General features: G+C 38.7%; 1 protein-coding gene across 1 annotated transcript in view; it reads left to right on the forward strand.

The window, feature by feature from the left end:
• Window positions 1–23,241, forward strand: part of SH3TC2 (SH3 domain and tetratricopeptide repeats 2) — a 64,447-nt gene that overhangs the window by 23,609 nt on the left and 17,597 nt on the right. Inside the window, exons 5-12 of the mRNA XM_075209622.1 lie at window positions 603–746; window positions 1,840–2,047; window positions 2,944–3,020; window positions 4,890–5,085; window positions 8,872–9,005; window positions 11,668–11,709; window positions 13,514–15,217; window positions 20,604–20,784. Of these exons, the coding sequence (XP_075065723.1) occupies window positions 603–746; window positions 1,840–2,047; window positions 2,944–3,020; window positions 4,890–5,085; window positions 8,872–9,005; window positions 11,668–11,709; window positions 13,514–15,217; window positions 20,604–20,784 (2,686 nt within the window). The remainder of the gene's footprint in view (window positions 1–602; window positions 747–1,839; window positions 2,048–2,943; window positions 3,021–4,889; window positions 5,086–8,871; window positions 9,006–11,667; window positions 11,710–13,513; window positions 15,218–20,603; window positions 20,785–23,241) is intronic.

A 23,241-nucleotide genomic window follows, 5' to 3' on the forward strand; every position in this document is an offset into this window, starting at 1 on the left:
GCTTGGGCAGGGCCAAAATGATGCGATTCTCCATGCCCTGACCCCTTACATCCGTGCTCTTCATCTCCCAGAGATGAAGTGTGAAAAGTTGGTAAATATGAAATAATGCAATTGTTAAAGTGCCTTGTAAGTATTACCTTGTACTGATTCGCGGAAGATGTGTATCTCTATGGTGTGATTGTACCAGAGGCACATCACGCAAATTTGAATCACCCCCTAAATGTCTAGTTGTCCTGGGACCGTAGCTTTCTGTTGTGACACTAGATGCTGCAATTAACATGTTCCTTCGCATGGACATAAAATATTTTTGAGTCCTGCTCATGTTGTAAACTAAATCAGGACATATTTAATCCATTAACCTAGCTATAAACACTTTCTTATATAATTAATTTCCTTGCTATGTCTTCCATTACAACGTCCCATACCAAATTATTTATGTCTGTGTGTATCTATCTATATATTATTGATGATATCACTTTAATTTTGGTTTCTCTTCAGTAATAGAACTGCATAGTTCTAGAAGAGGACTTCCCTTGTGGTCTCCTGTTACATAATTCTGCTGTGAGATATGGTAATGTTGTGTGTTTGTGTGGCACCTCTAGGCTTTGTGGCTTGCACTCTGGAACACCTGCTTTTTGATGAGAGATACTGGCTGAACTCTGCCTTGGTGGAAGACACTGAAATCGAAGTATCTGTAAATCAAGATGAGCTGGCAACATTATATCTTGGTTTGCTACTACAAGAAGGTAAGTAACAGGATTGGGGCAAAGCTACACAGACTGATTGTTGTTTCTCTACAATTAGGTCTTTCATAGTAGTAGTTTGTATTCCCCCATAAGTACATGTTTAAAAAAAAAAAGGTGTATCTTTAATGGGTAATAGGAACAGGTGACATTGCAATAATGAAATCTAGTATATGGTTTGATCTCCCTGCTGGCGCATAGATGAGTTGGCCAAATTGAGTGTATTAAAGTAATTCTATCGTTTTCAAACAAGCATTGCCCAAGCGATTGTGTTGTGTTTCCAAGGCACAAAGTAATTTATTTTAGCAGATGCAAAAAAATTAAACAATTCAATACATGATTATAATACAGTACAGCCAATACCAAAAGATAAATACATACCACGCTCCCACTGGTACCTACGGACAGTATTTCACTCCAGAATACTGTGGTCAGAGTAGAATGAGGCCAGTGCCAGTGAGAGCTGTTATTATATACACTCAGTGTTACAGTGAGAACAATGCAGATGATGTGGCTTGCTTCTATAGGTCCAGACTTCAGGTGGGTCCAGTGTAAACAGGCCATAGGCTAGTTCAAACAACCCCCTCCAAGGCTGAGGGTCAACATTCCAGACGATTCTCCCTCCCAGAAACCAGTTTAATCTAGTCTATTTATACATTACAGTCAGTATCCCGTTTATGTATTTATTCCTTAACATCACTAACTACAGTATGCAATGTGCTCATAAATCACTGTGGAATGGAATCAATATATAGATATGAAATTTATATAAATAACTAAATGTCATAGTGCGAGTGTGTGCGTGCGTATTTTACCGCGTGATAGCGCCATGCCCTGTGTAGCGTGGCATACTGAGTGCAATCGCACGATAAAACAATATTAACCAATATACTTTTGTTCATCCAATTATATGACTTCGACAAGTGTAATAATTTTTTTTTTATATTTTTTTTTTAATCAGGTGTATATTTTTCATTCAAGACTGACATTTTGTAACAAGGAAGCCTTTCCTTAGGTTGCTGCTTTGTGATCGCCTCCATGTGTCAATTTGTAGTAACAGCAGAACTAATTTCTTTTCTAATTTGTCGGACTGTAGGGTGCTTCTATGCAAGAGCTGTGGTTCATGATGCTGGTGCACAGGTGGATGATGGGAAACCAGAATTCCTAGCAGTGTCTGTCAATGATGTGGTATATGTGAAAGATATTGGTGATGAATCTTCATGGGAAGGCCAGTCATTGACTACCGGAGAACGTGGCTTATTGTCCATTATAGCAGTGGAGCCACTGCCTCATCCCTTCTACCAGTAAGTGATTTGCCAGGACTTCGTGAATACACTTCATAGAGGTGCAAGTTTTAAAGTGCACAGAAAAATAGACTATATTATTGCCACACATTTTTAGATATGAAAGGAAGAATATTATTTTATGTGGAAGGCAAAACTTTGAGGCAGGGACTGACGTGAGTTCTCTGTACAGCACTGCAGAATTAGTGGTGCTATATAAATAAATGATGATGATGATTTTTACAAATTATTATTTGCATTGCAATTGTTTCCAGAATATCCTATACATATGCCTTCTATATAGCTGATTACTTCAATCATTAATAATGCGACCCATTTTTATTAAAGGCATACTAACCCCATTTTTAAAAGCCTTTCAGTTTATCCTGTGACAGTATCTGCTACATGCAGCAAACAGCCCATTTGAAGCACCACCATTGTTCTGGATGTCTTTCCATACAAGGTCTGCTCCTGTATGTGTGCATCCCCCACCTTCATCTGCACCACTCCCATTCCGTACTGCAGATAGAAGTGGTTTATTGTGAGAAAGGGAGCAAAAGCGAACTGTTTCTCCACATAAATGTATTTACCCAAAGACATAGTAGACAGTATTTTCACATTTACTTTCCTGCACACAACACAGAAACATTTTCAGATTTGTGCAATTTTAAGGATATAATCACTTTCCAGATGTAATATGCACATAACACTACTAGATATTATACTCAGTTAGCCATACTTTGTGCATTGGATGAGCACTTCAATATTTGTTACTAATTAGTCCATGGACTCTGTAGACTTAATGCCATTTTCTTTGTTTCTATATCCCGATTTGCCCATTATTAAGTAGATGCTAGTAGAATGTATTTATTTCTTGACAAAGAGAGAGCTGACTACATCTTGTGTGTTTACTTAAGATGGTTTCTGAAAACTTATCCAATACCCTGTAACGTGATGGAACAGAACTGCCGGAACATTACATCTCAGCCCATAGGTAAAGTTCCTTTCTGTACGTCACACAGACCTGCTATTGTTACACCCGTGTATATCGATTACCGGCAGCACAATTTCCCTTTGTACAGCAGGATTTCATAGGAGTTCAGTGTATGAAGAGTGTTTTTGTATTATAAATGATAAAAATACATTGCTGCACTCTTACATTCATTTTAGGAGATATTAGCTGAGATTATAGAACTCCATCTCCTTTTTTTAATGAGTTAGAAAATCTCCACTTGCTGCAATTTATTAAACTTCTGGCAACCAGTATTGCTGGGGGTCTGGGTATCAATCAGCTGCCCTGTAATACTGGCTGACAGTGGTAAGGCCACTGTGGGACTGGGGGGTAGATTTACTAAATTGTGGGTTTGAAAAAGTGGAGATGTTGTCTATAGCAACCAATCACATTCTAGCTGTCATTTTGTAGAATAAATGATAGCTAAATGATATATAAATGATAGTATATATAAATGACAGCTAGAATCTGATTGGTTGCTATAGGCAACATCTATACCCCTTGGGCTTCCAGTTACACTTTCCATAAAAAACAAAAATAGGGTCATATTTAAAAAAAAAAAATATATATATATATAAATATTTTAAATAATAAAGCATTTTTTTATTGTACTGAGCTGTTATGTAAAGATACTGTATAAAAACTGTTAAAGAGGGGAAAAAAAGGGAATATATGTTTATATGCACTTTGGCTCCTACCCTAACTAGCAGTATAATAAGGGCTTCTGCATATGGTAACTCTTAATTTACATCAATGGAAACGCTATATTTTTCTACTTGGAGGGAAGACAGTTTTACAAGGTTTATGTTCTGTTTTATATGCCTACGTGTAACATAAAATGCTCTGGGATCTCTGTTTTATGCACCACTCAACCCTCACTTAACAACTCACTGCACGTTATATGAGGCATAAAAGCGTATATGGATTAATTTATGCAAACTCTGATAACTAAAGTAAAGATAAAGAAAAAGAATATAATGTGTACTATGAAATTCTATGAAATATATTTTTTATATTCTGTTTAAATTAATGATGCTTAAAATCTAATAAAAACTATAAAATCTTTTCATGCTACAAATATATCATCCATTTGTGAGTCCTCTATGAATAGATTTTTTTTGGTCAGTTAATTAAACAGAGGACACAAAGAATGAAATGATTTAAAGGTAAAAACTAATTTTGTTGGGTTATCAATCACCCACAAAAAAGGCGAACACGTATGCCCTTATGCAGATTTGGTACCTGCACCACTTTATGCTAGGATAGGTGGGACTGTGGATAGAGGGGGCCGTGCAGACGTACACAACTACCTGTTCACGTAGTTGTGACCTGAGGCAGACCTGCGTAGAGACGCATATATGCCTGCTGCTAGCTTTATCACTAGCGGGTGCCTAAGAGCAAGTGCAAGCAAAACTAACTAGCTGATTCTGATTGGTTGATTGCAGAATCACCTCTTACACTGATAGGAAGGTTCTTCAAGGTTCGAGCCTAAATTATATGATTTGTGGGTATATTTTAGAATGGATTTTTTGAAACTTTCATTCATACTTGAAAAAGAGAGATTATACCTACCGAGGACGTTCTGTATTTAAACCAAACCAAAAAGTGAATATATTTTTTCATGTGAAAAGAAATGTTTAAAAAGCTTTTTTTGTGCTTACGACCAGGTTGGGTGTATACGTAAGTAAGCCTGGCGCACATATGCGGCTAGTGCAGAGCTGGAAGCAGCTGGAAATGCCTCCAACTCAGCATATGGGTGTAAAATACATATGTGCCCAGTCCAGCATGGCTCCTAATGTGTAATCATTATGTGCCTTCTGTTATTAACTATATCATCTTCTCATGTCCCAGGATCAGGCCAGTGCACAGCCAGAGAAAACCACACAGCTACAGAATGGGATGAGCTCAGCTACTGTAGGGGTGATGCCATTGAGGTTGTTGGTTTCTTTGTACCCGGACTCAAGTGGTTTGTCGGAAAATGTTCTTCTACTGGAGTCACTGGTTTTGTCCAGACTAAACACGTTGACCCAAACTGCTTAAAAGCTTTGTAAGTATTCCTGCATGAATGTCATTGTTACGGTTACACAATAAACACCTGCATATACACATTGGTATCCGCTCATTCTGCGCACTGTTGCCTGGAATGGCTCCTGTGTCCTCAGTCAATCAAGCTTTACATACCCGAAATCCACTGCAAAGTCAATAATAGCACCTAGGTTCCTTGTTGTGACCTTTTGTGGAATGAAACCTGTCAAACAGTTACTAATATATATATATATATATATATTCTGTGATGGTTATTATAGCTATTGCTTCTGTTTAAAACAATCCGATAAGGTACAAGTTTGTTACATTTTTGTCTGCAGCGAAGCTTAATTCATTGATTGCCCTGTGACCCAGACCACCCGGCAAGCATGTGCACACAATATTGGTAGTAGTTGTTGAGTATGCCATCTCCAACCATAGGGATTAGGACACCCTTATGGTTTAACGATTAGGACACAACAGACCAGCAACACATATCCAGAACCAACAGTGAGTTTCAACTGAAGAGGCTCATAATCATGTCTACAACCTCATTTGGGCTTTAAGAACTCATCCTTAATTTCTTTCCTTTACGATTTAGCTTTTCCTAATGATTTCTGGTGATAGTTTGCCCAGAATTTGCCATATCCACACCTTCTCACTTTGCCCCTCGATGTTATAGCACCTGCTCTCCCCAATCTGTTTCCTATTGTCTCTGGCTGTGGGATATTTCCCTTTAATCCGGGGAAAAGATTGGATTTACATTTCCTAACAACTCCCACCTGTGAATTCCCCCTCACAACCTATGTCTCATGTGTTCACTATATTTTGTAAGCTCATATCTGCAGGAGCATTTTTGCCTTTATATTGAATGTTTATTATTTGCATTACAGTCCTAGAAACTGTACAATGTTGCAGAATGTTGGTCCTTTAGAAAAACGTCATAATAATTGCTTCATACTTTTCTGTAATTTTGAAAGTGGCCACATGGTGGTACTCTTGCGCCAAGTACACTCTATGCCCCTGCTCTTCATTTTTATACTTTATGTGAAACTCTGGTGATTGACATTGGTTTATGTTTTAGATGCACACAAGTTATGCACATAATGTTTATTGATTTAGGGGACAAATATACCTGTCAAAGCTTTTATATGCATGTGTCACAACTGGCAAGTTTTCATATTTTTTTTTAGATTAATTGATTACTGATACAGTTAATATTTGGTCTAAATTGAATCACTGAACATAGAATTCTCTCAATCTGCCATGTAACATGACTTGGTTAGACTTACAGATTTTTGCCATTATTACTCTTCTGGAGACAAATGGGCTTCACTGACCGCAATCAGACATTTTCTAGTAAAATGCCTTTCTTTTCATCCAGACATTCTGCCTAAATAGCCAAAGCTATTAAATGTAACTGACATCGTTAAAGGACTCAAACAAATTATTTGCCTGGCTGACGGTGGAATACATATCTAGATGCAGAATTGAATTATCCCTTTAAAGTATTAAGTTAATTTCATTATCTAGTGGTCTAAATGATGACATATGAAACATTCTATGACACTTTTACTACTCGCACAGTACATTAGGAGCATTTATAAAAAAACAGAGAAGTGTAGAGGAGCAGCCATTAAATACATCAGTGTGAGCCAAACAGCATCAGTTTGCCTGTTCGTGCTTGACACAGTGTAGAGAACAGGAATGAACAAGATCTATTAAATTGCTTCTATTTTAATATATATTTGTGTGTCTAAATATATATATATATATATATATATATATATATATATATATATATATATATATATATATACATACATATCTACAACAAAACAAAAGCAGGGCGCCTCATAGTGTAATGGTATACGTATGATCTCACCAAACATATAGAAATAATGCAGAAAAAACAGTAATAGTGCAGTATTTCGATACCTCCCCTAAAACACCTCGTGGAGATAGATATCAAACAAATGGCAAAAAATAGAACAATCAAATAGATCCTTCCACAATGAATCCTCCATCAGTGGGAAGATAGGTGAAATGACACCAAAAGGCAGGGTTATAAAGAAGGAGAGAGAGACAAATTTCCAAATCTCCAGAGCACCTAAATGAAATTATGCGTACCAGATTCAGGATAATAATAAGCTTATCTGTGATAAATCCTGAATACCGTCCTCTGGGTGAAGATTTATATCCTTAGATGGGTTTGATATTAGCCTCCTAAGTATATACATCTTCATTTGATTGTTCTATTTTTTGCCATTTGTTTGATATCTATCTCCACAAGGTGTATTAGGGGAGGTATCGTAATACTACACTATTACTATTTTTTCTGCATTATTTCTATGTTTGGTTGGATCCAGAGTGATATCCTGACAGATGCAAGGACTCAGTACTAAACAAGGCTATTGACAAGTCTACATATGGTACGCATATTACCCTACTTTAGGTTCCATATTACCTATATTGTTACACTATGAGGCGCCCTGCTTTTGTTTTGTTGTAGAAAATCTTTTCTGGATTGACTATCTGGGGGTAGATGTATTATGGTCCGATTTTTTTCAACTCGCCGGAAATCGTCGACTTTGCAACTAAAATTCAAAGCGGCGCTGGCTTGTAAAGGCAAACTTGCCTTTACAAGGCATTGCCGCTTTAAATATTAGCTGCAAAGTCGCCAATTTCCGTAGAGTTGAAAAAAACCGGACCATAATACATTTACCCCCAGGTATCTTGCAAATCAGCTGCCGCTTGTAAACGAGACAAGTGTATATTGATGATCCACGTGCATATATACTTGCTGAACATTCATATTTATATATCGTTGCTGTTACTAGCGCCATCTATCTTTTTTGTATATATATATATATATATATATATATATATATATATATATATATATATATATAAATTTATTTCAGCATTGTTTAATAAATACATCTATTCCAGATTTTTTTTGGGCAAAATATTTCAAATTACAAGTACAAAAGTTAAACGGTGAAAAGGTAAATAGAAAATACATATGTTGGGCTTATTTTTAAACAAATAAACCCATCCACAGGAGCTGGAATATTAAGTACAATTTCTCTTTCTTATAATTATGTCACCAAAAAAATATCTGGTATAGATGTATTTATTAAGCAATGATTAAATAAATGTGAAGTTTTGACCATATTTGACAGGGATTAGTGGACTGGAGGGCCTTTTTTCCTGTTTCTTGCTTCCAACTCTGGTCTTTGAGAAAGAAAAGACCTTCAATAGACAGCAGACGATATAAAGATCTACAAAGACTGATTTATTTACCATAAAAACCTAATTTTCGTTCATATGGAATGTATAGCAAATGACTGCTTGTGAGCTCCAGCATTTCTGTAGTAATATAGAATATCTGGATAGCTTTATATATGCACGAGATTAAGGAATGGGGGTCAAAAACTCTCACAAGCTATCTGCTGATCAAAGGAATGTGAATGCACTGGGGTGTTTGTATCGTGTTTATACATATCTCCTAGGAAGAGTGTGATACTCTCTTAATATAGCATAGTGTAACTGTAAGAGTCAAAGGCATAACTACCATAGTAGCATGGGGAGCAGCTGCTATATGTCTTGCAGCTGGGGGAGACCACCCCCTGTCAAATGCTCCATGTGTATATATGTTTTTTTACCCTCGGCGGTACATGGGGCATTGACAAAATCTTGCTATGGGGCCTAGAAATGTCTAGTTAGACCCCTGGTAACAAATTCTTCTGCAAATGTTGTCATGTTTAAAATACACTATCAGCACATTTTGATGTTTTCCCTGTAGGTGTAAAGATTTACTATATCTAAGTGAGGATGAGAAGATCTCCCTCAGCTCCCTTGATGAAGATGTACAGAGGGGATCGGTGGAACTTCTGAGAGGCCTGGCACAGACAGACATCACTTCAGTGTACAGGCTGGGTGAGTCCAGGGAGCATCAACATATTTCTACCAGAGTAGCAGCATGTTCACAGTGAACTAATTACATGCATAAAGTATGTTTCATGTAGAAGTGCATTGAACACCTTAATCTTCCTGCCTTCGCTGTTCTACTGTCATGTATCCCTACGAGTTTCATTATCTAACTCAACCTTGCACAAGATCATGATACTCATTTCCTGAAAGGTGCTCTCTGGTCAACCATGACTTTAAATAATCCATCTAAAAATACTGAGCTGATTCTGTTCTACTTTTTGCCCTGTTCTCACATAACATTTGCACAATTGTGTATATGCAAAAAATGTAGCTTGTGGCTCAATTGTATGATACAGTGAGGATAGGAGAGTAGAAGAGAGGAATCAAGAGGGTTGCTTACAATAGGAAGCGTTCTGTAGCCTATATATATATATATAATATATATATATATATATATATATATATATATATATATATATATATATATATATATATATATAAAAGAAACAGACCTAAACAGCGGGAGAGCCACAAGCTTGCCCTGGGATAACCTTAATTGAAGAGTGGCTGATAGCTGATTGCACTTGAATAGATTTTTTTCTTCAGTTCAAATGATATTAAATCAATATGTACTGTCTTGTAAACACTGGCTCACTCTCTTCACAAGTGTTAATCTGTGGAAACAATCTGATTCTAATGAAAAGCTCCTAGCTTTTCCAATAATTGTCAATTTATGTGGTTCAGTTAAGTGTTGTCATGTGCTGCATCTATAGGCCCATAATTATTCCATTATGGTGTGTTTTACCCAACTCAATCAACACATGCTGCATTCACCTGATTCCGTCAATTTACACTGAAGCGGTACCTGTCATGGGCAGATGCAGTTTTCTCTCCCACACTGACTATTATTGTGTATCCTAGCGGTTTTATGTGTTATACGTGTCAGAGTACACAGCTTACTTGTTTTTAAGAACCCCTAAGGACGCCAAGCACTTCCAGTAACAGCAATATCAGTTTTTAGTTGTGGGGTAGGTACAAGAGATATCCACCCTTTTGTCTCTTAATTTTATCTCTGCAGCTGAATGAGCAAATGTCATAGGTTCTTCAGGCTACAGGATGGCTCACCAGCACCTCATTTACACTATGACTGGAAAAATGGCTGCAGACACCAGAGAGGAAGGAAGTTTTCTTGCAAATTTTCTGCAGAATATATGATTGAATTAAGGTTTTTCTCAAAAAGTTGGTCCACTTTTAAATATCTATCTTTAGGTAGTCAAAATCCATACACACTAAACCAGTGATGTACAAGCTTTGCATGTGCGGTCCTTCAGCCTTCAAAAGTTCAGAGCAGATGACATGCAGGCTCCCCTAGGTCTATCAAATGGCTTTTGACCATGTTATTATAGTTTGCCCTGATAATGTTCTCACTGGGACTTTGAGTCCTGGTAATGTTAATAGGATTAAGAGGCTTGTTGCGCGCTGTTCAGGTCTACCAGCGTACACCAGAATTCTGAAGGTTTTTCCTTTGCAGCCAAATTTAACTTGGTCTTCAATTAGATTAAATGATTTTTAGGGTCGAACAACCAAAGTTAATAAAAAGTAAAGTAAAAAAAAAAAAAAAAGACTTTCTAATTGTGCCGTACGGCTAGAGCTCACAGGTGTCTTGGTTTGTCCAGGATATCCCACTTTTTTCTTACTAGAAAAGCTTTACTTGCACTTTTATTTTTCCGATAATTCATTCATTTATCAGAATAATAAGAATAGCTATAACTTTTTTTTATCATACCAAAAGAAGTATGAATTGGATTTTATGTCCAGTGCAGTCATCAAGTCACATGGGTATCTTTCAGTCAAAACACTCTGAGGTCTGAAGATCAAGTCATAGAGCAACTCTGTTAATCAAGTCTGTTCATTTCATATTGCTTTTACTTTCCTGCAAGATGGAGCAGTCATGTTCCTGTGCTATTCCATGGAACATATTCAGTGGCCAGACACCTCATTGTGCCCACAATTTGCCAAGTCTATACGCCAATTTGTTAGACCACAACCTACAGGAAACGGTCTCGAAAAACTAATTTGTAGGAGATAGAATATATATGAATCAGATAATTTAGACATTCTGAAAAAGGCAAGATTGGAATGTGTGTTATTCAGCTGTTTGTATTATACGCAGACCACTTGACTCCACCCACCTGCCATGTCAGGGAGGATTCGGTTATCTTAAGCATGTGTGAGTAGCTCAAGAAAATAAAACTGACAGATGGGCAGAGCAACAGACTGTATATGAAAAGCCTACATTAATGATTAATTTCCTGGTCTCTGTAACGAGCTTCGCGGCTACTAGTTCTGGTAAAAAACAATAAAAAAATAGCCTCACTAACGTCTCCCTGGCTATTACACATATCAAACTACTACCAGATTCCTGGGGAATGTGAACTGCACTTATTATACACTCCTAATAGCAGACCAATATAAAGTACATAGTGTGTGATATACCAACTGACAGCAGACAATTAGTGCAGTAGTGTATAGGACAGTACAGTATCCTACATCATGTACAAACAACATACACAGTAATATGAAAGAGAAAACCTAAATGGTTATATTTGCTTGAAATGTTGAACCGTTTTGCAGTGCAGTAATGGTTTCTTTCTTCCACAATTGGCAGATGGCCTGGATCCTGTTGAAATATATCTCAAATCCTCACTGGGTAAGTTAAACTGTGAACTAATACATATAATTCCATATTATTTTCTGCATACATTTGTCAAATAGTTAACAAAATAAAGTTGATTTTTTTTTTCTTCTTTAGTATATAACCAAAGTTTTACTACAGATTTTCGTCAAATTCAGCAAACATTTGTTTAAACCCCCAATTATGCATAGGATACCTATTTCCATACTGTTCATGTGCACTAAAGATGCATATGTATACATTCATATCTGAACTGCATCCTCCTACTCCTGGAGAAGAGGTCTGAACAAGTGTAAGCTGTTACAGTAACGGCGTTTTCACCTAAGCGTGACTTAATTAGATGTGGATGCATCCCCAGATAAGCCTTTTAGGTGGTGGTTCTCTTGCAGATACTGTAGGACTGGTGGAAAGCTGTGTAATGATACCTATCAGCAGCACTATCTAGCCGCTTCTGATGGTGCATTGCATATTTACCTCTCCAACTGCTATATTATGTCAAGTTGCGGCTGTCTATTTGCATTCTGTATTTGTAATTTCCATTCTGACTACTGCGGAAAAGAAGATTTCCATGTCATTTTTAAATGGGTAAACAACAGATGTGAAGGTTTTTGTATTTAGTTACATTTTATATGGAAATTGTTACTTGCAACTCAAAAAATTCATTACATTTTGGAAAAATTGATTTTGAGATAATCTGTCAACAGCCAGAAACACATTTCCCTATCGCTGTCATAGACATAGTATCTGGGGGTCCTTATGGACACCTGAATGCTTTCTCACAGAGACACCTCTTTAAGATTACTTCACAGTGTCCTGTCTAAACCATCATGACCCAGGGTTACCTGGGCATATAGAGATTCCTGGGTCTCTATTTTGCTTGGCGATATCACAGATTTTCTATCTCTGCTAATCGCAGAGATAAAAAATCATCTCTTGCCGCTATTTATTACAATTTCGTCAGGGTAACTGAGTGATAATCAGCTCCCTGGCCAATACTGGCTGGCAGTGGTCAGGCTGAGCTTACTGCTTCCCCAGGCCAGTGTGGTGGAACTGAAAGACTGGACTTGTCTTTTCAAGATAAACAATAGAAAATAGAAAACATGCAACCACCATCCTCAGATAATGACAGGAGGATAGCAGAGATACTTGTACCATTGCTGTCCTTGTTAAATAGGCTTCCCCATGCTTTGCAAAGCCTTAACCAGAGAGCCCTAATGATAGCTGTTGCCCAGTGATAGTTAACACTGGCCCGAGGGATTTGATAAATAGGAGCCCTATCTCTGGCAAAAACTGCCGCTTTCACCAGATAAAGGGCTTTTCTCCCTATCGTAAATATGCCCCTAGGTGAAAATTCATCCTAAAAGTGCTCTGTTGAAAGTGATCAGTTGTGACCCAATGCAAAGATTGAAAGCAGCAATGTTATGGATCAAGCAGAATGTCACATGATGGATTGGAGCTGGAGAATACATCACATGATCCGCTCCCATCCCACCCACCTACTTCTCTCTCTTATTGATATGCTGTGTTATTACCATGATGCTTGTAAATAAGGATTTGTACAAAGGTTTTAAAAAGTATTGTTTATTTTGTCAGTCTTACCTGAGAAAGTGACATAACACTGAAGTGTTATGTGATCACTAGATAGCTTAGATGCTTTCAGAGCAGCACAACTTTAAAAAGTTAGTTTGTAATGTTTATAGTGATCTTTCAACTATTGCAATTCACAGTTATATATACACACACATTAGAAAAGGTCTAAGACAAAATCTGTTGTTACTGTTTTAACCCATCTTAAATTGACATTGTATTTATCCTCCAGGTACAAGGGAAGAGTATGGTGACATGCAGATATCTGACAGCTGGGAGGAAATTGAAGCTGTCAGTGACTCCTCAAAATGCAGTGTCTCTGAGAAGTCAAGCCCGGATTCAGAGTGGAGATATGGAGTGGCGGGCTTCCATGTGCATGGACAGGAAGATATCGATGACCCAAAGTTCTTTGTTGACTTAAATGCCAGCGACATAGAAGACGCCGAAGTCTTTGATCCTGTCTTGACATTTCTAAATAAAGAGGGGTATGATTCTCATTTCCAGCCTCTATATGATCTATCTATGTCTTTTCTCCACTCCACGTTTTATGGGTTTACTGAAGAGGAACACTTGGTAATGTACCTGGAAACATCTCGAAACTGGGCGAAGAGGAATAACATGTCTTGGGCTCACATTCGTTGTTGTTTCCTTCTGGGACGGATTTGTGCCAAACGGATGAAACTGTCCCAGGCCAGGGTTTATCTTGAAGAAGCCTTAAGTGCCATTAACCATGGATTTCTTGATTTGCACCTCTTGGCTGCCTTGTATGGGAATTTATCAGCTATTTACTTGAAGCAAAATTTGAAATCTAAGCAAGAGCTGTTGCTGGAAAAGGCTGCCAGTCTTCTAACCTGCTTACCTCAGCATACTTTTAGCTCAGAGAATGAGCTTGAGGTGCTAAAATATGTTTTCAGGAAAGCTGTAATTGTTAACAATGCCTCCTTAGAATCCCGCGTTTGTTTCCTCATATTTCGGCTACTCCACCAGCTCGGGAGAAGTGATGAAGCTTTACCCTTTTTGGAGCGATTGCAGTTTCTTCTAATCACATCGTGTTCTCAGACTTTAAATTCCAATACAAGTGTGATGCCCATTTTGTGTCACTTGTATGACAAGAAATATCTGCCTCATGTTGCTTTGGCATCAGCCAGACTGTGCACATCAGTTGGCATGAAAATGATGCCATCTCCTTTATGGAGAGTTGTTGTAGTTATGCAGAATATATCCAAAATCATGGGATGTCCATTGAAAGGTAATAATATTCCTGCTCAAGCTACGCCTTACCTTAAACAAACACTGTCCTCCTCGTATGAGAGTGGAGATGTTAAAGCTCAGAGAACATTATGTCTTATTTTAGCCAAGCTATATCTCCAACATAATCTGCTGTCGGGTGCCATTGGTTACACTAAAAGGGCTGTTGAATTGGGTCGTTGGGCAAGTGAAGAAGAAGCATTCGAAGCTTCCCTGTTTTTGGGTTGGTTGTATATTTTGGATGGTCACTTTGACCAAGCTTGTCATATGCTCATGCCTCTGCTAGACTCCATGCAGGAAACTGACAGCACCACACAGTGCGGTGTTGTACATAATCTCCTTGCAAATGCCAAGATGATGGACAGAAAGGTACTTGAATCCTCAAGAGGATATTCCCATGCCCTTAAAATGGCCACTGAAACTGGTAACAGAAGGAACCAAGCCATAGCCCTTGCAAACTTTGGTAGATTGGCTGTGTTCTGCCAAGCCTTTATTATGGCAGAGAGATATTTCCTCAAGTCTGTCCAGCTTTTCATGGATGTGCAGAGCAGTGGGGAGGCAGAGAGAGAACTGGCCCAAGTACTCTATTGGTTGGGAAAAATTCAGATTGAAAAACAGAAGCTTGAAGATGGCAGAATTTGTTATGAGCTGGCCTTACTGTTTGCTATAAAGTCCAGTAACTTGAAAAGTGAGTAAGCCAATTATACTTTTCTTGTTTCTGTGGTACTGTACCAATTGTTTTCATAATAATGTTTCAATGAATTGGTTTGGAATGCATGCAACAATCTAATAATACTGCATTTAACCACATGAAATTTACCTCCAGTGTAATATTTAATTGGTATTTCCCCTTAACAGATGGAACATGCTAAATAGTTGTGGAATATAGTAAAGTAGGCTGCAAGTTTTTGCGTAAAAATGTGGTGACTGCAGGTCAGTAATCATCTCAAAGGCCAAGAAAGACTTAATATAAAAAAATTCTCAGTAACACCTCTGGCCAAGAACAGAATATACTAAATGTATTAAATATATGCATTGTAAGAATATTTTAAATAAATGAATATATACACCTTTTACAAAATATTTTTAAAGCCTTCAGGGAAATCATATATAAAAGGGTGCAAGCAGACTAAAGGAGAATCTTGGTGCAAGAATGCTTTCTGGATATCATTGCCAGTGGCGCACGCAGGGGGGGGTTTCTGGGTCTCCAGAACCCCCCCCCCCTCCGCTAATTAAGTGCCCACCATAGTGGCACTGTCCTATACAGCAGCCGCGGCGCTGTCAAAGAAGCGGACGCTTCTTTGACAGCGCCGCGGCTGCTGTATAGGACAGTGCTGCCGAAACGGAGCCCGCGCATGCGCAGCAGCTCTCTTGCATGTTTTTTTTTTTTTGTTTTTTTTGGGTCATGGGGGGAATATCCCCCCTTGACAATCCTGCGTGCGTCCCTGATTGCTAGGAAACTACTTTAAAAATAGGAGCTGACTCAGTTCTCTGAACTATTGAGTATATCTAAGTGATTAATTGATTTTTTTTTTGTGGACTGCTTTTATATATATATATATATATATATATATATATACACACACAAGTTAACCAGTGCATAATACTCATGCATTCTAGTCAAATCAAGCTACTTAAGGTGTTAAAAATGTTCTTGTCATGCATTTGGGCCAAAGCCCAGGCCTCCTCAGGGGAAGGGGAAGAGCGTTACTTCCCGACGTAAGCGCCCTTTTTTAACGTGGTTTTGTCCACATGTCACCACCTCATCATTTTTCTCCATCACCTCATCCTTCATCTTTATCGCCACATCTATCACACTCCTCTCGCTCTGTCACCCCCGGCAACCACCAATCACTCCCCACTGTCACCCCCAGCAACCACCAACCACTCCCAACTGTCACTTCTCCTTCAAGAAATATATATATATTTTTTTTAAATCTTTATAAACACTTTTAACAATTAACAAAATAAATTAACAAATTAAAAACATCTTAGTATACCAAATTTCAGCCCTTTCTGAATTTTTTTTTCCACACACACTAAGAATTTAGTAGGTCAGTGTATAACTCCGCCCAGCAGGTGGCGCTGTAGCTTGGTTTTATTTTTTACACACACACACACACACACACACACACACACACACACACACACACAGACAGACAGACTAACACACGCCACTAGGCATATATATATATATATATATATATATATACCGTATATATATATATATATATATATTTTGCTACAACTGGCCTCAACCAGTTTTATTAAGCAGAAAAAAATAAAGAAAACTTCAAAAAAAACAACTTGCCTGCCTGGCAAAACTAAAGACATGTCGTTCCTGATTATCAAACTAAACGAAAGCGTAAAGAGTTCCAGCACATAAGGATTACTCACAGTAGTGATCAGGATATCTCCTATAGAGACCCTGCAGTCCCTTTCCCCAGGCAGAACAGAGACTCAGACTAACCAACTTATACTTTTAAAACACACCTTACAGGTGCAACCCTTAATCAGTCTGCTTTCAGACTGGCAGAACAGAAAACCTGGACTGGGCGTTGTAAATGGAGCCCAGCCTTCTCTCTCCATTTACACCCTAGTAACCCTTACCAGCGTTTCCTAAACCTTAACAAACTGTTTTGTTTGGGAAGGAGCATCCTAAAAGAACCTCCCTGGGGTTTTTAACACATGCCAGTAATACATGCCCACACCTGTCCTTATGTATGTATGTATGTATGTATGTATGTATGTATGTATATATATATATATATATATATATATATATATATATATATTTACAAACACACACTGGAAATCATATGGTTATTAGCAGGGCTGCAAAGAGGAATTCAGGGCCCCGGTACAACTACTTCATGGGGGCCCCCTTACCCCCCTTATAGGAGAGCATGTGAAAAAATGTTGCGCCACCGCGTAATTAGGAGTTGCTGTGGTCATACAATTGGGAGCATGGTTATGCATCATTGGGGCGTGGTTGGCAGGGAAAAGCGCTAGGCCCTGAATTCGCCGTAACGTGACATATATCCAAGAACTCCTGATCTTCAGGACATCTAGTACCACAGCGTAGTATAGAAAGAGTGCAGTGTGTACAGAAAGCGTTTTTGGCCTGCACCATACATTGGGCAGAACACTCACCAAAAATTGGCATTGTCCCACTAGAATCACAACATTTCACAGATTCTCCTGCTCTCTCCTACCTGTTCTTCTCACTTTCACCACATGTGGCTGCAGATTTCTCAAGTTGCTGATTGTTTGAGTCCTGGAATGTTGGGGGGCCCGGTTTGGTAAAAAATTGGTACATTTAGAAAATTACAACCAGCCCTGGCGTTAAATCAATAGCACTCGCGATTAATAATTAGGTACTTCCTCCAGCGCCAACAGTAAAATAATAGTATTCCCATTTAATAAATAAACCTATTTCCCTCCGTCCAAGCACCCCCAGCAATAAATTAATAGTATTTACATTTCAGAAATATACCTATTTCCTGCAACCATCACTGTCATTAAATAATTTATAGTCACATTTAATAAAGAGACCTCATTCTCCCCAAACTCACCCCCACATTCAATAGCCCCCAAACGACCCCATCTTAAATTAATAGACCCCACTATTACATTGCCCCACCATCACCCCGCAAACAAAATAGCAACCATTAATTAGGGACCATCTATCTCACACACACTTCATTGCCAAAAGCTCCCTGTGCCATCACACAAACATTACTGTGCCCCTTCATCATCACCACGCTGTGCCTCCACATGATCACACTATGCCACTTCATCACAACCATGCTATGCCCCCTTATGATCGCACTGCGCCCTCTATGCTGCTTTCCCCCCTTCATCACCCTGTGCCATGCTGCTCGCCACTCCTTTCTTTACTCCCCTGTGCTTTTTATCTTCCCCCCCCCTTTCTTCATCCCCCTGGGTCTTTTATCCCCCCCCCCCCACACACACACTTCTTCATCACCCTGTGCCTCTCTGCGTTCCTCCACTCTTTTACTTACCTCTGTATTGCCTTTTTTTCATCTTTATTTTCTTTTCTTCTCTTTTCTCTCTTCTGTCTTCTGTCTTCCGTGCGCCGCTCCTCACTGAATGTTGGGCGTGACGTTATGACGTCATGTCCGACATTCAGTGCAAACGGAAGAGGGAAGAGGAACGCCAGCGCCGCGATCATGTGAGTATTTGTATACTCGCATGATCGCAGCGTCGGAAACCCCCGACCATTTGAAAGTGAGGGCCCGGGCTGGGCCCCCTGGCATGCCCGGGTAATTAGTACCCGCTCCCCCCCCCTCTCGGTGGCCCTGGTTATTGGCGGTCGCTGAGGTGTTCCATTACCATACATAAGCAAAAGGCTACAGACATTGTTTAATCTAGGGCAGAATATTATCTCAGGTAATGCATAAATGTAGAAAGGTACACTGGAATAAGCGGAGATGCAACCTGTAATATACTGTTCTCTTGGAAAAACTGGTCACAGAGCGGCTCACATGATACAGGAACATCAATGTTGATGTATATATGACATGTAGAATTTTTTTTTTTTTTTACACATAATATAGTAGTAATAATAGAGATAATTTACAATGTTTAAAATGCTTCAGTGAAACCATACATTTTTTTCCTATGAGAAATAGATACTATGCTGATTATGTAATCTACATTCAACTGCTCTAACTGGCCTAATATGGATACATGTTTCATTGTGGCTATTGCCTCTAGGAGTGTGTTCATTCAACACTAAGTACTACATTATGACTGGAGTTTCTGAGATTAATTAAAAGTTAGCTGAATTACCAATGCTGTCTAATAACAACAATAATAGTGTAGTTGTTATAATAATGCTTATTAATATACTTTGTTCAGCAACTAGTGTGCTGTATGGAGCAATTCTGTTCCCCTTTTTCTTGCATGATGAGGCTTTTCATCTTCATGCCACTCTATTCTTCACCTTGTTGACATTATTAAAAAGAAAATCATGTTTTAAAATAGTTTCCAGGGACACTTATCTGCTCAGCGGGTGCACCAAAGTATGATACTCCCGAGATTTAGTGTCCCCATGCTTCTTGGCGGTTTAAATACTTCTACTCAATAAATATTACAATAAAAGTGCAACAAATGAGAATAGATGAAAGAAATGCATCTAACTTAAATAAAAAAGAGAAATTTTATTATGCAGTTGGTCAATACTGAAAAACAGGGACATTTTCAGGGACAGGTCTTCGAAACCTGGGACTGCCCCTGTAAATTAAGGGCAGTTGGCATCACTAGAACATTCCCATGGCGACAGACTAGTGAAAAGCAGAGGAGATGTCAATCGGATCTGCACTACAATAATATAGGTGACTTGCCAATTACAAATAGATTCATAGAATACATTGGACATTTTGGAATTTGCTATGATCCTCAATGTTTTCCATGACTAAAAAGCAAGGTGTCTATTTATCAATGAAAAACTCTAGATCCTTTGAAAATTGGATTTTTCACTGGGTTTAGGGCATTTTCCTATTTATGCAAACCCCCAGGCCTGTGTAGACTATCGCTGTCAGGAGCCGTTGACAGGGGTCTCCAGCAAAGCTTCCCCTTACAAAACATGGGTAACGGTTATACTTGCACTCCTTATTGCTATCTCCATCTTAGGATGGGAGACCAAGGGGTAAATGTATCAAGCTGAGATTTTTCCGGCGGGCTTGAAAAGTGGAGATGTTGTCTAAAGTAACCAATCAGATTCTAGCTATCATTTTCAGAATGTACTAGATAAATGAATCTGATTGGTTTTCAAACCCGCCGGAAAACTCTCAGCTTGATACATTTACCCCCAAGTCCATACTTCCAGCTCCAACGGACATGAGCTGATTGACCCTGGACTGGAATGCTGCGCATCACCCAGCTGCCCCTGAAAACTTTTATTTATAAATTGTTAAAAAAACAATTGATAAAACAAACAATTAACAAAATATTCCCTTACTTATGTTATATACTCTGTACTCTTCAACACTCTTTAATGTCAATTGAGATTATTAGACCAGTGATTGTACTATGCATCCATTATGCAGGTCAACTCAGTATCATTGAAGAACTGTTCCATTTCTACAGTGAAGTGTGTCCCGCCACTGGAGTCCAAATAACCTACTGTGAGCACTGGGTTCACTTGGCGCAACTGCTGAGGGACAGACAAATGGAAGGAGATGTCCTGAGTACTCTGAGTCAGCTGTATCAGACTCTAAACACTGCCAAGTAAGCAAAAGCATACACTACTACATATTATATGCTTGTTAAGATTATTTATTAGCTGTAGAGATCTGCAAAATTTTGACAGAATTTTCCATGAATGGAGTTTTGTGATGGAACAGGGGGTTTGCAGAAGTGCAAGGTTCCAGAGATACAAACCTTTGAATTTCCCTTTTGCTTTCTTTTTCCTATTTGTAAATTTGCATCTTGCAGTTTATAAATAGAACTGGGAGAAATTATATTATTATTATTATTATTATTATTATTATTAGCCTTTATTAGGTGCCACTAGATTTCTTCAGCATTGTACACAATACAAACAGTACAGAACAATAAACGAAAAATACCAAGACTTCAGAAACTCCAGGCAAGGCTATTGTTGTGAAGTTGAAGCAGAAGAAGAGGTATAGAGACAAGAGGGAAGAGGGCCCTGCTCATAAGAGCTTACATCCTAAGGGAGAGTAAACAGACATCAGGCACAGAGGGCCGTCAGTTTAGGGGAAATAGCGTGGAAAAAAAGGACCAGGAGGAGAGAGGAGATGACAGCGAACTAGGGAGAACGACAAAGGGTTAGGTGGATGGCTGGTAGGCTTTAAGCAACAGTTATGTTTCCAGTGCCCGTTTGAAGGAGCACAAGTTAGAGGACAGACAGATAGAACAAGGGAGGTCGTTCCAGTGAAGGAGGGCAGCACGGGAGAAATCTTGGATTCTGGAGTGGGATGAGGTGATCAGGGTGGAGAAGAGGCGACAGTCATTGGCCGAGTTCAGGGTGCAGGAGGGAGTGGGAATAGAGAGGAGGTTGGAGATGTATGGGGCAGTGGAGTGGGAGTCGGCCTTGTAGGTAAACGTGAGGATTTTGAAAAGGATTTTGCAGGGGAATGGGAGCCAGTGTAAGGCAAGGCAGAGAGGGAAGGCAGAAGAGGAGCTACATGAAAGGAATGTTAGCTCATACTGTTAACTAATGCTGCCGTGTGGTTGGAATAAGACTGGATTAACCCTTAACACTAACACTTAAGGCCAAATTCCTCCTGCGACACATATAAAATGTTACGTCCAAATGCGTATTGAGGGGATTAATATGCTAAACGGTTTAGAAAATTGTGCTCATCTCTAATTAGCTGACTAAAGCGAATGTCTCTAATATTTATGTAGCAAATCTGTAAATCGATATTAATCCACTTCTAGTGTAAAGGTTATTTTTGCTTTTGAGTTATTTATTGTTTATTTTTATTAACTGTTAATTATAAACAGCCTAAATATTTAGCAGAACTTTACAGGACATATTTAATCATTCACATCTGTCCCTGCCAGAGTGGAGCTTACAATCTATATTTCCTACTATACACACATACGCATGCACTAGGGTTCATTTAACCAGAAGCTAATTAACCTACCAGTCTGTTTTTGGAGTGTGGAGAACATACAATCTCTATATAGATAGTGCCCTGATCCAAAAAAGGCCCATGGCCCCAGCGTTGTGAGGCAGCAATGCTGACCACTGTGCTGCTATGCCACCCACAAGTAAGTGTTTACACTACACAGACTATGAAAAACTGTTTATGTTGCAGTCATTTAGCTTTAGGAAGATTTTAGAGGACACTTTAACATAGCAAATAAATCTAGTATGAGCAAAGAGACAACACTTCAAATCTTTTATTTTTTATTTTTTATTCATTCAATTGAGCAAATTATTACATAAACGGTGCATCAGTGAATATTGTTACAATGCAAAATCCCCATTCCATAACATATATGTGAAGATGGCATAATTGTAGCTCAAAAATATAACCCTGCAATTAAGTCCCAAGATATGTGTCAAATTGATGGGAATTGTTTCAGAAGGTTATTGCATATATTGATTCACCTAAGCACTATCCTGGCTATCTCAACAAAAACTGGAATATACTGAGGGTCGTGCAACAGAAAAAACAAAGGACACTTCCAGGGTAAGTTAAGAGGGTAGGGGTCCAGGTCATGGAGTGTATAGAGGGTCGAGTTAGGGGAGCTGCAGGACTTGTCCACCCAGGATAAGAACACAATCGTATCGATCTGTAAGACTCTCGCCTGCATCCAGCATTCAAAGTCCTGCAGATGCAGACCAGGTGGGAAGTGGGAATTTGCTACAATGGATCTAAGAAGCAAGAAAGGATATGTGTCTCAGTACTCTGTGGCTCCTCCAGCAGGCAAGAGTAGGGGTGATCTTTAGACTGTTTGTTTGCGGAAGTTCTGGTAACCACAGTGCAATTCCTCCGGAACCTTCAGGTAGTGCTCATCTATAGTGGTCTATTGTTTAGACTCCATTTTCTTGGTACATTCCAGATCCATAGCTACAAACGTCAAGTAGTTTATTTTAAAGTTTGATAGTCACCAAAATTCTGTAACTTAGCTAAATTTACATATCATGACAATATTTGTGTTTATGGATAGCATAGTTGCCAAAGAATGCTCCAGGGACATTCACAA

Source organism: Mixophyes fleayi, chromosome 4, assembly GCF_038048845.1.
Source record: "Mixophyes fleayi isolate aMixFle1 chromosome 4, aMixFle1.hap1, whole genome shotgun sequence".
Classification (NCBI taxonomy): Eukaryota; Metazoa; Chordata; class Amphibia; order Anura; family Limnodynastidae; genus Mixophyes; species Mixophyes fleayi.